The following is a 14,288-nucleotide window of genomic DNA, read 5'->3' on the forward strand; positions in this document are numbered from 1 at the left end:
CGGGGTTGTTGAAACTCTCGTTCCCGGGTGTCGTTGTACAACCTTCATGGCGGCGTCATGCGAGCCAAGGCAAGTACTCGCGTCATGCAGGCAATGGTGTCTCGCTGCTGCTCATGTCCTCCATGGAGCTCGGTGTTGTTCCAAAGCTCGAGATGGCCGGTCCCGTCTTTTCAGTTCTGCCCATACCCTCAACTTGGCCTAACATCTTGAGTCGCGGTCCGTGGTACCGTAGCCAACGGAATCTTTATCGTCATCCTTCACGTCCACGTCATCAAACGTCACCTTGCCACGTCTCGTGTTCTCAGGTCATGCGCTGCGATGTGGGAGCGCAAGCTGTCTTCCCGACGTTGCTGGACTTCTCGCCGTTCTCTCGCAATTCGCCCACGATGCATGGAACCATTGTCGAGACGGGTTCGATTGGAGGGAGTGGCATTGATGGCCGCCAACCAGCCAAACTGGAACCGAGACCGTGTCCTTTCCTACGGTGTCATCGTGGCTTGCGTAGGCGATTTACTTCCACGCCAGAGCCCTCGCCGTGTGACGACAGTCCGAACCAACATCGTCCCACACAGAGCCGATCTTGCTTGCTCGGGCCTTGGGTTGCTGTCGGAAACATGGTAGCACATGACACTGGCGAGAAGAATCTACTTGCCATCACATCATGTCCCGGACCAGTCCCTCTTCTGCCCGGCCGCTCGTAATTGGAACTGGCGGAGGTGACTCGACAGGACCCGAAAAACCTTGGCTTTGTCGTGAGTCGTCGAAAAGTAGGTTCTGCCGTCATGTCGCATGCAAAGGCTGTCGATATTTTTGTGATTGCATTTCGGGGGTGCGTCAACGTTCTCACTCCTCAATCGTTCGTCACTTCCTGCTCCCGTCGAGTTCATGGGAGATTTGCAACATGGTGGCTCCATCTCAGTCTGTCAACAGATGTGCCGACGGCATTGGGCGCAAATGATTCGTCTCATGGCAAGCTAATCTTCTCCGGGAGCACGGCGACAGATGTCGGCTCGCAACTAGCAAGGGCCTGGATTGAAGCTGCAGTAGTTTCGATGCAAAAGGTGCGTTTACACCGATGGGACGCGGTCATGTGAATGAAAATGGGCTCTCAGGCCAATCGGGACGCTGCATCGTCGAGGTTCCAGATGCTAGCTTCGTCAGATATCGTATTTCGTCCAAAAGGGGCTTCATGTCAGCCTCCCTGTCACAACTTATCAGACAGGTTCCATTCGCAGCTCGGCGGTGACCAGGAGCAGGTTTGCTGCGTAGAGCATCCGACAATTGTGAACCCCTTTGCGAGCATCATTCGCAGACGGGCCAAGATTGCCCAAGGTGTGGATCGCGACTCATGACTGCCCGTGCCATTCATTCTCGCCTCTGAGAGGGAGAGAGTGTTGGCACAATCATCTTGGTCGCTCTCATGACCAAGTGCCTTCCTCCAGCAGCCTCCGCAAGCCGAGGGAGGCATTGGTTCGACATACGGAGTACCCAAGTCGGCTTTCTTTTGTCCCTGTGCCCTTCCAGCAACAAAGGATGTCGGAATGAAGCCTGCGCTATGCCGTGCGCTCCATCGCACCAGGCAGGTGGTGGGAGGAGGGTCATCATCTTGGCACCTTCTTCATTCTCACAGGTCGCCACAAGGCAACCCTGCTCGGGGGGAGGCTGGCGATGCGGTGTAGCCACTCGCCGCGGCACCGGCCCATTCAGTTTTCTCGCCGCGCACTCTCCGGACCCGTGACGCGGCTGCAGTTGACGATGCCCAGGGCGAAAAAGCTTCGATGCAGCTGAAGCTGCCTGCGGTTCGCCATCGTGTCACGCGCGGTTGCCCTGTCCTGCGCACAGAGGCGATCAAGGCGAGGCAACTTGGCCAGATACGGCATGCGTCTAGTCGATGCATCGGCTCGTGCGTCCTAGGCTGCCGTCGAATCTGCAAGGGTGGCGGCCGTTGCATCAGCAAGCAGGTACGAGCACGAGGATTCCTGTGTGGGCGTGCAGGTCGGCAGGGGATATGGACGCATCTGCAGCGCAATGGCAGAATGTCTCCCAAACTGACCGCCGCAAGCACCAATCTCGTGCAGGAAATGTGACAATTTGGCCTGTCGAAATCCAGGCGAGTCCAGCACCTCCGTGTTTTGAGGCAAAGGAACGGATGTGAAGAAAAGCAAAAAAAGGAAGCCATCGTGGGGTGGGGTTTGGAGCATTTGTGTGCGAGAGGCGCGCATGTACACCTACCTCTCCGCTTGTACTCGCATGGATGGAAAAGGTACCAGTACAAACCAGACGTAATATGAGAAGCCTAGAGACAGGCCAGCCTGACCTTGGCTTCGACTTGAGCTTTGCTGGAGAAGCAAGCAAGGAGCGTCGTGACCGAAACACCACAAGTTCGTACCCGCTACCTGCTACCAAGTGCAGGTACGGAATCAGCCAGGCGAATGAGGTACCCGGTACAAACTGCCTGGTACCGCACTCCTTGGGCATCTCGCATCGAAAGATGGCGAGAAAGAAGTGCATGTACAATCTACAGTCTGTCGTGCCTTTCCAAACATCAAACGGCTGGGATGCTCCTTCCTTCCAACCTTCCCCCCCCGCCCGCGATAGATATCAACGGGAGACGGACGCCTCCTGGAGACGGACGCTTCGCTCAAAATTCTCGAAAGGTCGTTGCCGTCCCAGGCCACTGAGAAACGAAGGCTTGGCGGGAGATGATCCTCTCGCTTCCGTTCTTATCTTTACTTTTGCTGTCCAGGTACGATGCTGCGAATTCCAAGACCCAGCAATTCAGCCGGTCGTGGCCATGATGGCAACTACGGCACGAAGCACAACAGTGGTTCTGCCTTTGGTTTCTGGACGTGGTGCTGAAGCTTTCCGCTGCTCTCCTCGGTCGTTGCCCGTCACAGCTCGTACGCTCGCATCCTGCCAGCCTTGACCACCAGTCCAACCCAACTTCCGAGGTGGACGGCCGCAACCAGGAAGCTTCCAAGGCTATAGACAACAACACAGACAAGAGGGAACGACCCGTTGTTTGCAGCTGTGCGTGTATGACCGAGTCGAACTGAGGAACATGCCTTCACGAATTGGACAATTCAAACATGAAAGAGAATACGTCATCTCGGTAGGGAGCACCCGGGCGTCACCTCGTCGCGAAATTCCAGCACTCGCCCTCACCACTCAACCCATGAAGCGATGCTGAATGGCTGAAGCTGGTAGGGCACCAAATCGTCAGGCAACGCGTCAAGCGTCACCCAGATCCTACGGCAGTTGTTGCCCCGCGATCCGACCAACAACGCCCACCCGTCTATCCTCCCGCGCATGTCCTCACCTGACCACATGTCAAGCGACAGTAGTGCACGACAATGGATAGATGCACGCAACAGGCAAACCGGGTCCGCACAAGGGGCGCTCGCAGCACTGACGCACACGTATGTGAAAGTGTACCGACATGTGAGCACTCCGTACTCTGCACAGGCAGGCGTGCTCGTGATCTTCTGCGTGGCCCACATGCCAGGCCCGTGGGACGCCAGGGACCTTTACAGGTTTGACTGAGGAGGGGAGGGGAAACGACGCCATGCCTGTACATGCACTGTGCAGTGCTCGCTCGCATTGCCACCGAAGCTAGGCTAGGCTGTTGGTGGCAAAGATTGTATATTTCCGGTCTCAGAAACAGCAACGACACGGGCCGCCGTCGGCAGCCAAGGACCGGGGAGTACGGGAAGTAGTAATACGGCCGGACTCTGCCCAAACCGGATAGCAGCATCGATTCCCCGGGGGTCCTAGCTCATGGATGTCGCCCGAGTCATTGGACGGATTTGCACACGGCGGTGCCGTTTTGGAAACTCCGAGCACGGATACCCCCGCATATACCAAGGTGCCGTGCGGGCCTCACAAGTTCGGTGCTTGCAAAGGGGTGCGGGAGCGCATCATCAATCCCGTGCATTTTCCCCATCTGGCGGTGAGAATCCGCAGTCGCTTATTACGTGCGCACAAAACACCTGCTTGATGGCGTCCGAGGCAAGGCTCTCAAGTGCTCGCTCTACGAAACATCGTTGGACGCTTAGTGCATCCTACCCTCTGGCATGCATGTATTTGGTACGACCGCTTCGTCGGGTCCGATGGAGCCATGGTAAGCCGCTTATTCGTGACTCTTCGAATTGACCCTGGCCACTGCTGCATGTCCTGCATACGATTACGCCCAAGCCGGCACGCAACCACGAGGGACAGGGTACTACTACTTGTATTCTGGAGTGTGTTTGATCCGCGATCCAAGTACGGAGTACAAGCAGTTCCATGCACAAGCCGACTCGCTGATCCTGGGCGGTATGGACTTGACTTTTCCTTGGCCGCAACCATGGCACCTCGGGGGGGGGTCGGCATGTTTTATGGCTTCGTCGATTTGATGACGTTGAAACGACAAGGACATGATGGAGTCAGTGCAGCGCACTCGCCGGAATATCCACGCGGGAGAGCCGCCTGTCCCGTCCTGCTCGGTGGCAACTCGGCAGTGGGTTCTCCAAACATGGCAGATTCATACTCGCTAACCAGAACCCGAGACATTTCTTTGCTCGTCAGCCTTGCCCGGGAGGGATCGAGCATGCTTTGCCCTCCCCATGTCGTCGTATCTCGGGGCTCGCAGCATTTCTGGAGAATTCTTCCGCTCTCTACTCGAGTGCTGACGCTACGCATAATTGCTAGCAATACTCGTATGGGCTGGCAAGTACATGCGTTTTCAATAACACGAGCAGGTCCGGTAGGCGATACTCATGGGCCGAGCGTGTGTAGGCATTAGAAATTGCTGTTTCTGTTTCGCCATCACACGCTCGTGCGGGCCATCAGAGCCCAGGCCGGGCGGGCCACGTCGGCACACTTCGACAGTGGCAACCCCCGCCCCCCGCAGGTTTGAAACCACCAAGCGAGGGCGCAAACGGTCCAGCGGTTCAGCAGCAGCATCCTCTGTTGCTTGACATGTAGATGCGAGAGACCATCGGGTTGCATGACCATCACATGGAAGCTCCCGCGCGAACCCGTTTGCAGTGTTGGGCTCATTGGAATCATCTCTCGAGGTTGGACGTCCTCGACTACGAACAGGAGCTTGAGCATGACACCAATGAAGCTTCACATGCTTCCCATCATGGCTCGTCACAGGGTGACCGACCGACCCCGGCTTAGAAATTGGCCTTTACTTTTGCTCTTGCTAATTACTGCCCCCCGTGCAATATTTATAGCACCTGGACAAGGGCAAGGGAGGGCCCATGGCTCTGCCGTTGCCCTGTACCCAGATGGCAAATTTCTGTATGGTTACAAGTGGGCGCCCGCCACTCACATTCGGCTCAAAGGTGCTGCTCAACTCGTACACCCACGAGTACGCGTCCAATGACGTGTGTACGGACGCCAGAGGATCGAGGACATGGACCAGTCGCTCGTCCGTTCACGAAGCCGGCAAGCCACTTGCACCAATTTGGGGCTACTCTCCAGCGTCCAACGAGGCCAAAGAATGGACTGCCTGAAGCAGCAACTCACCAGAGTTGACGCAATCGTGCTCCCTGCTCTTACTCGTCCGCCGCATGTGCGATGCATTGGAATCAGCAATCATCCAGACCGCACAATGCAAAGGCCCTCGATTGGGCGAGCCGAAAAATACCTTTTGTGTATTATCGTCCGAGGACAGCCTGGTCGGCGGACGGAAGATGACGCGCCAAGCTAGGGTCTCGCCAATCGAAACGGCTGTTGGGCGTACCTACATCTCGACTACTTACATGCACGGAGCAAGTACAAATCACGGTGTGCCGCTCTCGGCAGGTGGATGCAGATCTCACGAGGGCGGGTATGGCCACTGCACCTATTGCCTCGTCGAATCGGCACTCGCACCTGTGCTTGTAAGTGTGCCGGCACACACTCACTTGCAACAGTCGTGATGCGTGCTCCGTTCCTTGCGGGTAGCTGCCCGCGGAGGCGTACGGACGGCGACAAGCGCATCGGATATCGAATTGCATTAAACCCTTACAGTCGCCTATCGGATCTCAAAAGATGGTTCACCATACTCGCAGATTGTGGGATGGGAAATGGCGAGTTCGGCATGTACTGTAGTGTACAGAGAGTACATGTAGGTAGGTCATCAGCCAGAGTGCATGCTCACCAAAGGGCACCAACCAACCACGCAGATGGCTGTCCGCCAGCTGACCAGGAGATCCGCCTGCGTGAAGCATGCGAGACTGGTGATTGGCAATTGGGCATGGGGTATGCGAGCCAGGAGGCGTCCGGAACGGAGTCCATCTGCGCACAAGCGCTGTTTCCTCGACAAATTTGTTGGTGCGGCAGGGTCCGGGCAACGGAGTCTCGGGCGGGACCCGATCGCAGGTTCATCTCTCACCCCCCTCCCTGGACGGCCCGCGCAAATTGAACTGGGGAGTGGGCATTCACCGCCTCATGCCATGTCATCAAATCGCTGACGTCGTCGTCCCACTTCGGCAACTGTCCATTTGCTTCACGCATTGTCAGGGACCAACACGGCACGAACCCATTCAGTCGCGTCACCCAACGGATTGCTGCAAGGACAACCTGTCCGTTTGAGCTCCTCTCCGGGGCGCGACACAGCATCACCACCGACCATTCGGGGTGTCTTGACTACTCGCCCGATGAGAGCAGGGAAATGATGGTGGCAAAACGGGAGGGTTCGCGGCGACGGGAGCACCGGCTTCGTACGTTCCTTGCAAGCCGGCGAATATGGCTGGTGATTGTACGCCGCCACTGCCGTCGCCGTTGATCTTTTCACGAGAAGACATGCAAGTCATCACTCGAGAGGCTCGGAAGGCCGATTGCAGCGTCCCGGCCGGTCATTCGTCCGGACGAATACTTGCGAAGCGCGGATCCCTCCTCCAGGTCGCGACGAGAGGGGTTTTCAAAGTGCTCAGCGAGGTGCATGGGAGTACCATACGATCGGCTGGCTGCTCGGGACGGGAACTTGGTCATCCATGGTTCGTCACAAAAGAGCTGGATGCGAGTCAGCAGGCTCGCTGGACGGGGGCCCGCGACGCAACGGAACGCATCGGCCTGTGGCACAGAGGCCTCGAGCGGGGCCAATGAAAGGTGCCGCCGACTAGGTCCGACGCAGGACGAGGGCCTGATGAGTCCGGATGAAGCTTCCGTACCCGAGGAGCGAGTTCATCCTCGTCACTACTCGTCCCGTTGGCGGGTCCATGAGCAGGGAAAAAGAAACAAGGGCTCATTCGGTCAGTTGCTTCTGCTTGGCTTGGCTCCGTTCGACAGTGTCCGGAAGGCACGAGTGCTACTCGTCGCAGGGGCCTACCGCACAAGGACTTGAGCAGTTAGTTGTACTCCAGCACGAAGCAGGAGGCGGGTGTACGAGTATATGCTTGCGCTCATCCGCGCATGACGACGATGCCGACGGGGACACGTGATGACGACAGCAAACATTTCCATGCATGGTTGTACAACTACGTAAGCAAGCAAGTACGTGTGCGTAAGTACTCAAGTAATACAGTACGTGCAGAAACGGACGAGACACCAAGCGCGGAGTGCAGCACTAACTAGCAGGTACTTGGGTGGCTGTATTGGCACATGGTATTCTCAGCGTCGGTGAGTACGTGCACATGTACTTACTCGTACACGCAGAGCAAGTGCTCAAGTACAACTACAACTACAGTACCCAAGTACTTACAACTACAACCAAGTACAGTACTCCGTAGCTGCACGGTATAAGAAACAAATGCAGTTCCGTTCCGCCATGGGCAAAGACAGGGGTTTGGCGGTCTAGGGCGGGGCTCGGAGGGCTGGCCTGGCCCCCGGTTGCACCAGCTCGCCGGGTAGCCATCTGCCTGGTCCGCGCTCGATGCCTCCACCAGCCGTCCTTCCGGGCGGCTGCCAAATTGGCGGCGAAAACAAACCAGGCTTTTCCGGGAGTTTGGAAGGCGACCAAGGAAAATGGATACAGAGTGCAGGGGCCGCCAGCACGGGCACGAGGGCGAGCCCAGCTGCAGGTAAGAATGATGCTGTAGGTGCAAGCACAGTACAGAGTACCTAATATCAACAGGGACTCGTTCCGACATGCACTCGTAGCATGTGCTCCGTAGGTGTACTCTAACACAACACATGGGGTAGAGTACAAGTGGCCATACCACACTTGGCCACCGCATACTGCACATGCAGATATCCCCGTAGGTACACATGGACGCTTGTGCTTCAGTGCAAGTGCTTGTGAGTACTTGCAACTACGGAGTAAGTAGTTACAACTACATGTACTTACTACCTTCACAATACTTGAAGCTTTACCTAATATCAGTCAAGTAATTACTCCGTACTCGGTAGAGTACTCGGTACAGCACTCCCTGCCCATTTAGGTATACATGAACAGAGTACTCCGTGCCGTACTTGTACTTGGTACTGTACTGTAGTAGCAGCACGACAGTACCGCAGCTCTCCCGCCGGACGAAAAATTCCATACTTCATCTGCAAGCAACTCCTCAGGTACAGTATTGAAGCCGTTGAGAGCTCGTCTACGTCGCTGACTCTTCGCGCATTGCACGCCCCGACAAGGTATACGTGCAAGATTTACCTGTCCAAGTACGAGTACATGGCGGCGCTCAAGCCCACCCACCATCTTCTTCCAGCCATCGTCCGGTCGCACCACCAACCACCAGCCGGCTCCCCATGAGACGACAACTTGAACCCTTCTCGTCCCCCTTTTGCCACGTCTGCCTTGCCATCATCAGGAGGTGGTCATCGCAAAAGTCAAATTGGACCAGTTTTACCTGCAGCGGCAAACAAAAAGCACCAGACACTTCCCCCTCCGTACGTACGTGCGTGCAGACTCCTCTTGTTCAGCACGAAGGCTCCTCGACCTCTTGCAGTACATGGACACCTACACCTACATGTACATGCAGGTCCAAGGCAGTGCAAGTATCTGCTGTGCGTGTACTCCCATGCCCGTGTACAACTAATTACTGCTCAGCAGATGGCCAAGTGTGAGCAGGTCAAGGTGTAGGACCTGAGTTGTGCCAGTCCTGGTGCTGAGCTGTTTCTGCTTCGAACATTGGCTTCAGCCTTGGCCCGCACCGACCAGGGGGGGTCCAGAGAGCCGACACTTTTCTTCCTTCTGGCTCGACACACGCCCCTCCATGCAACAATGCTTCGCTCCGTATCGTCTGTCCTCGTCCGTGTACTTGCATGTACAGAATACCGTACCTGCTCGTGCATCTGCTCGTACACGTGCTGCGCATCCAGGCGCGAGCTGTACAACGACTCGGAGCTACGAGTACGCTTGGGGTCAACAACTTGCCATGCACGCAAGCAAGTACACGAAGCACACCCCTAGGAGTGCATGAATAAATGCAAAGTCCGTCTCCTTGCTGGGCATTTGGCAGTGCTCGCACGGTACCTACCCGGTCCGGCAAGCAGCCCTCGTCCTGGGCTGGATGGGAATGATGCCAGGGCGGGGCCGTCCAGGGCACGTCCAAGCAAGGATGACCCCCTGCTCCGTCCAAATGTCGTGGGGTTGGTGGGAGCCAACTTTGGTGCATCTGCCTTGCTTTGTGGTGCTGTCATCGACAAAAATAGGGGAGATCTGAGGTGTTCTCGCCGGCCTGCCTGCTCATGCCATCGGCTGTTCTACCCCTGGTGCCAGACGTCCATGTGGCATCAGTGGCCGCAGCCCAACGGGTACCGAAACGGGCATCCGGGAATCGACGTTTCTCCTTTCTTCACCGTCACTGATATACAGCGTACGAGTGCAGTATGCGTATCCACTCCTGTCTTTCTCTAACCCCCCCCCCCCTGGTTTTCTCCTCTCCTCTGCTTGATCCGGATCATGCATATATAACGGCGAGTACTCGCCGGTCTTTGCGACCGCTTCTACGGCCTTGCTCATCGTGCCGGCGCTGTCCCTCTCTCCCTCATGTAATCTTGATCAGCCAGTCTTGTCCTGCTCTCCACCGACCGGCTTTCCGTCGATTCTTGCGCACGCTTGGCCGTCACCGGCTGAACCGTCGGAGCACCACACCTCGTCGCCACCGTGAGGCTCGCGCTCGGTCTACGCTTGCTCCCCTGCAGGTGTTCAGGGCGACGCGAAGATAGGTTGACGTTTGACGTCCCAGACAAAACCAAAAAGCAGCATGGCAAGACCGTCGTCCCCCCCGGCGGCCGAGGCCGACCGACGACCCTTCCCGACGAAGCAGATGTTTATCCTAGGTACGGAAGCCTCTCGCGCGTCGGACAGGCGGCCGCGGCGAAGTCGTCGGGATCCTGACTTTCTGCCACAGCGTGCTGCCGGATATGCGAGCCCATCGCGTTCATGTCCATCTTTCCGTACATCTATTACATGATTGAAGACTTCCGCATCACCGACGACTCCACTAAGATATCCGTATACGCCGGCATGGTCACCTCGGCCTTTACCCTGGCCGAGTTCGCCACGGGCCTCATGTGGGGACGGTTGAGCGACAAGGTTGGTCGCAAGCCGGTGCTGTTGATGGGACTTTTGGGAACGGCCATCAGCGTCTTGATGTTTGGCTTCGCCCCGAGCCTGCCGGTCGCACTCTTTGCCCGCGCACTCGGCGGTCTCCTAAACGGGTACGAGCCAGACGGGGCCTTGGCCGGCGCCAGCTTCTTTTTTGCTCGAGACGACCGGCTGACAAGCTTGTCCTCCAGGAACATTGGCGTGCTGCAGACGACCGTGGCGGAATTGGTGACTTCGAGGGAGCAGCAACGTGAGTAGCCAATTTCGAAGCTCCTTCATCGCCCAGGGCGCGCCCACAAGTGCTGACAAGCCGTCCAGCCCGCGCTTACACCATCATGCCCATGGTTTGGTGCATCGGGTACGTTGACGGTTCTGTCGGCCATGCTGGCATCCGCTCCCCGACAACTCCGTTTCCATTCCTAACGCTCCGAGTCCAGATCCATCATCGGTCCGATGATCGGTGGTGCGCTCGCCCGACCCTGCATCAGCTACCCGAACCTGTTCCCCCGCGGCTCGATTTGGGACCGTTACCCCTATCTTCTTCCGAATCTCTTCAGCGCCATCATGGTGTTCGTCGGCGTCGCCATCGGCCTCCTCTTTCTGGAGGAGACGCATATCGAGAAGAAGCTGCAGAGGGACCGCGGGCGCGAGCTCGGAAGGAAGCTGACCGCTCTCCTCCGAAAGGCCACTGGCCGCTGCCAACGGCGCATTCGGATCCCGGAGAAGCAGGCGCTTCTGGCCGGCCACGACGACGACGACGACCTGACAGGCCGCAACGCCGCCGGGGCATGTGCACGCGCCGGGGACAAACTGACCGAAATGGACGAGCCCCTGCCGGCGTATCGGAGTCGTGAAAATTCGCCCAAGCTGGCACCCCGAAAGGGCCCCCTGACGCGGCCTCATGACGACCAAGGTCATCGAATCGGCTCCGAGCCGGGCGGGAAGGCAAAGGTCTTTACGAAGCCTGTCATCCTGAACATAATTTCCTACGGGATTCTTGCCTTGTACGTGCGTCCTGTCATCCTCCACCTCGTCCGCCCTCGTCCACCCTCGTCCACCCTACTTTCACCTCCTCTCTTCATTGTCCCTGGCAACCGGCATTGACTGACGCGGCCTTTTTTTTTCTATCCATCAGCCATACCATATCCTTTGATCAGCTCTTTCCCGTCTTTCTCAGCACCTCGCCGCCGGAGAAGGCGGTGGCGGAGCTTCCGTTCAAATTTGTCAACGGATTCGGCCTCGACACGAAGACGATCGGCGCCATCATGTCCGTCCAGGGCCTCTACTCGCTGCTCTCCAACTACCTCATCGTGCCGCCCGTCACCAGGAGGCTGGGTTCCCTTCGCCTCTTCCGCCTCCTCGCCTTCTCCTACTTCGCCCTCTACCTCGTCACGCCGTACCTCGTGCTGCTTCCGGACGGCCTGAGGATGCCTGCCATCTACCTTCTCGTCATCTGGAAGTGCACGTACGCAACCATGGCATACCCCAACAACGCGATCCTCCTGGCCAATGCGGCACCGTCGAGGCAGGTTTTGGGCACCATCAACGGAATCGCGGCGTCGACGGCCAGCCTGTGCCGAGCCGTCGGCCCCACCCTCTCCGGCTTCCTTTACGCCGTCGGCCTGGAGTCGGGCTATTCCGGCCTCGCCTGGTGGTTTAGCGGCTTCGTCACCATCGTCGGCGCCTACCTCAGCTCTCAGATTACCGAGGGCGAGCTGCCGACGGCTCCCGTGGACGAGGTCGCCTTGCTCGACGAGGCTCTCCTCCACGACGACGACGAGGTCGTGTAGGGCGATGCAAGACACATGCCCGGAAACTCTTTTTTCTTCCATTATCTCTCGTTTCCGTTACATCCGCCCCCTCGATTTGTTTCTCCTACCTTTTTAACCTTGCTATTGAATTCGTTGCTGCCCGAGGGGTTGCGTCGCGGGGTCCCAAGTTGCGGCACACTCACACCTTCAACCAGCCCTTCTTTGTCCTCGGACTTGGGGCAGGCTGCTTTCGATTTTTCACTGGAATTTTTGATCTTTCTCCATGATATTTTCCCGAATGCTCAATACCCCCTTTCCGGTCCGGCGTTGACCGCAGGCGTTGGCTGGTCACTGACGTCGGAGGAAGCTGCTCTTTTTTCTTTTTCCTTTTTGCTTTGCCTTTTTTTTTCATTTGTTTTCCATCCCTCCCCGTTTGGCGAGCATGGGAGAAGACAGTCACACCGTGGCGACTACAGCTAGGAGGAGGAAGGCATGGCGGCGAGAGACGACGCATTTACGACCTCTGCTTCCACATTTCGACCGCCCAGGACGGCAAGGTTTGGAATGGCGTATGACCTTGGTGAGGAGGAGATGAGCCCGAGGACGCATACCTGGAGCGAGCGGTCGCCAGTCGCTGGCAATATCGCATCGAGTGCTGCTGGGTCGGTGCACTGCCGCGGACGGGGAACCGGTTCATGTCTGATATTGAGACGGCTAGTGATGCATAGACGCTAGAGGGAACGCATGGTGTTTGCGAACGAACGCATACGCGGGGACGGTCACTTCACTACGAATAGATGGGGAATAGACATCGAATGGTGCAGGAGTTTCAAAATATTACCAGCAGGTCGACCTTGTTTGATAGGTCGTACTGTGAGCGCACTGTAACGGAGCGCGTCATGTATTATTGCGTGTGCAGTGCGCTGCACGGAGTACGGGTACTTGGGCTACGGAGTAAGTACTTACTAGGAACTTATACGTTGTATTTACACGTACTCGGTTGTACTTAAGTAAGTACTTGTACTTGTTGCTGGTACTCGGCGCAGCTGTTCACCTACAGCACTTGGGTATTATTACCGACTGTACTCCGTACAGAGTAAGTAAGTACTCCTGGTACTGTGTGCTAATTACTTGGTGGTTCTGGGTACTAGGTACCTAGTACAGTAAGAATACCATAGTAATTACAACTACCTCGGTACCTAGCAAGCTACGGCATACCCTGGTACCTACGTACTTACAAGTACACGGACATGTTAAGTACAAGTACGGAGAAACAATGTTCACCAACCGGTACAAGTACGGAGCAAAAGTAAGTACGTGCAAGCACCAGTTCTGCATAATGGCAAGTAATAAAGTAGTAAGTACGGAGTACATGTAAAGTACTTAAGTACATGTACTGTAAAAAACTGTTCTTGTCCCTGCCGTGCCTGGGTGTGCAGAGTGTTTTGCCAGTGCCCCACCAGCAGGTGGGAAAATGGTTGCCAATGGGTAAAACTCCGTTCCGTGCTCAGTGTGACAGGTTCGTCCAGTCATGCAGTATTGCAAGTAGGGACTCGTACTCGGTACGAGCGGATACTACTAAGATAGCCAACCCCCCCGACAGGTGCCACTACGACGAGTTCGGAGTACATAACGGCAACACCTATTATTCGCACACACAATCCGTTAGTGTCAGGTACCGTTTTTCAATGCGACGGCGAGTCGGGCTGGAGACCAGAGACAATGGAGACGATGGTGCCGCTTCACAGCCCGGGGTAATTCGCATGCACTTTTCAACATGTGACGACTGGCCACGATTAGTCACATGCGTACTAAGGTGTAGGTGTATGTCGCAGATGCCTCCGTCTCCTGCAGTGGTACAGGTACAGTACAGTAGTGGTACGGTGCAGTAGTGGTACAGTGCGGTTGTGGTACGGTGCAGCAGTGGTACGGTGCAGTAGTGGTGCAGTACTTACAGTGCAGTAGTGGTACGGTGCAGTAGTGTTACGGTGCAGGAGTGGTACGGTGCAGTAGTGGTACAGTACAGTAGTGGTACAATGCAGTAGTGGTACAGTGCAGTGGTGATGCCGTAC

At 56.6% G+C, this 14,288-nt stretch overlaps 1 protein-coding gene across 1 annotated transcript; it reads left to right on the forward strand.

Moving 5' to 3' along the window:
• Positions 1–10,121: 10,121 nt before the first annotated feature.
• DCS_00537 (uncharacterized protein) lies at positions 10,122–12,255 on the forward strand (the record flags this gene model as incomplete). Its single annotated transcript, XM_040797876.1, has 5 exons — positions 10,122–10,197; positions 10,269–10,715; positions 10,784–10,823; positions 10,903–11,473; positions 11,623–12,255. The coding sequence occupies 5 exons, from the start codon at positions 10,122–10,124 to the stop codon at positions 12,253–12,255; spliced, it is 1,767 nt and encodes a 588-aa protein (XP_040658759.1).
• Positions 12,256–14,288: the final 2,033 nt, after the last annotated feature.

The sequence above is a fragment of the Drechmeria coniospora genome, chromosome 01 (genome assembly GCF_001625195.1).
Source record: "Drechmeria coniospora strain ARSEF 6962 chromosome 01, whole genome shotgun sequence".
Lineage (NCBI taxonomy): Eukaryota > Fungi > Ascomycota > Sordariomycetes > Hypocreales > Ophiocordycipitaceae > Drechmeria > Drechmeria coniospora.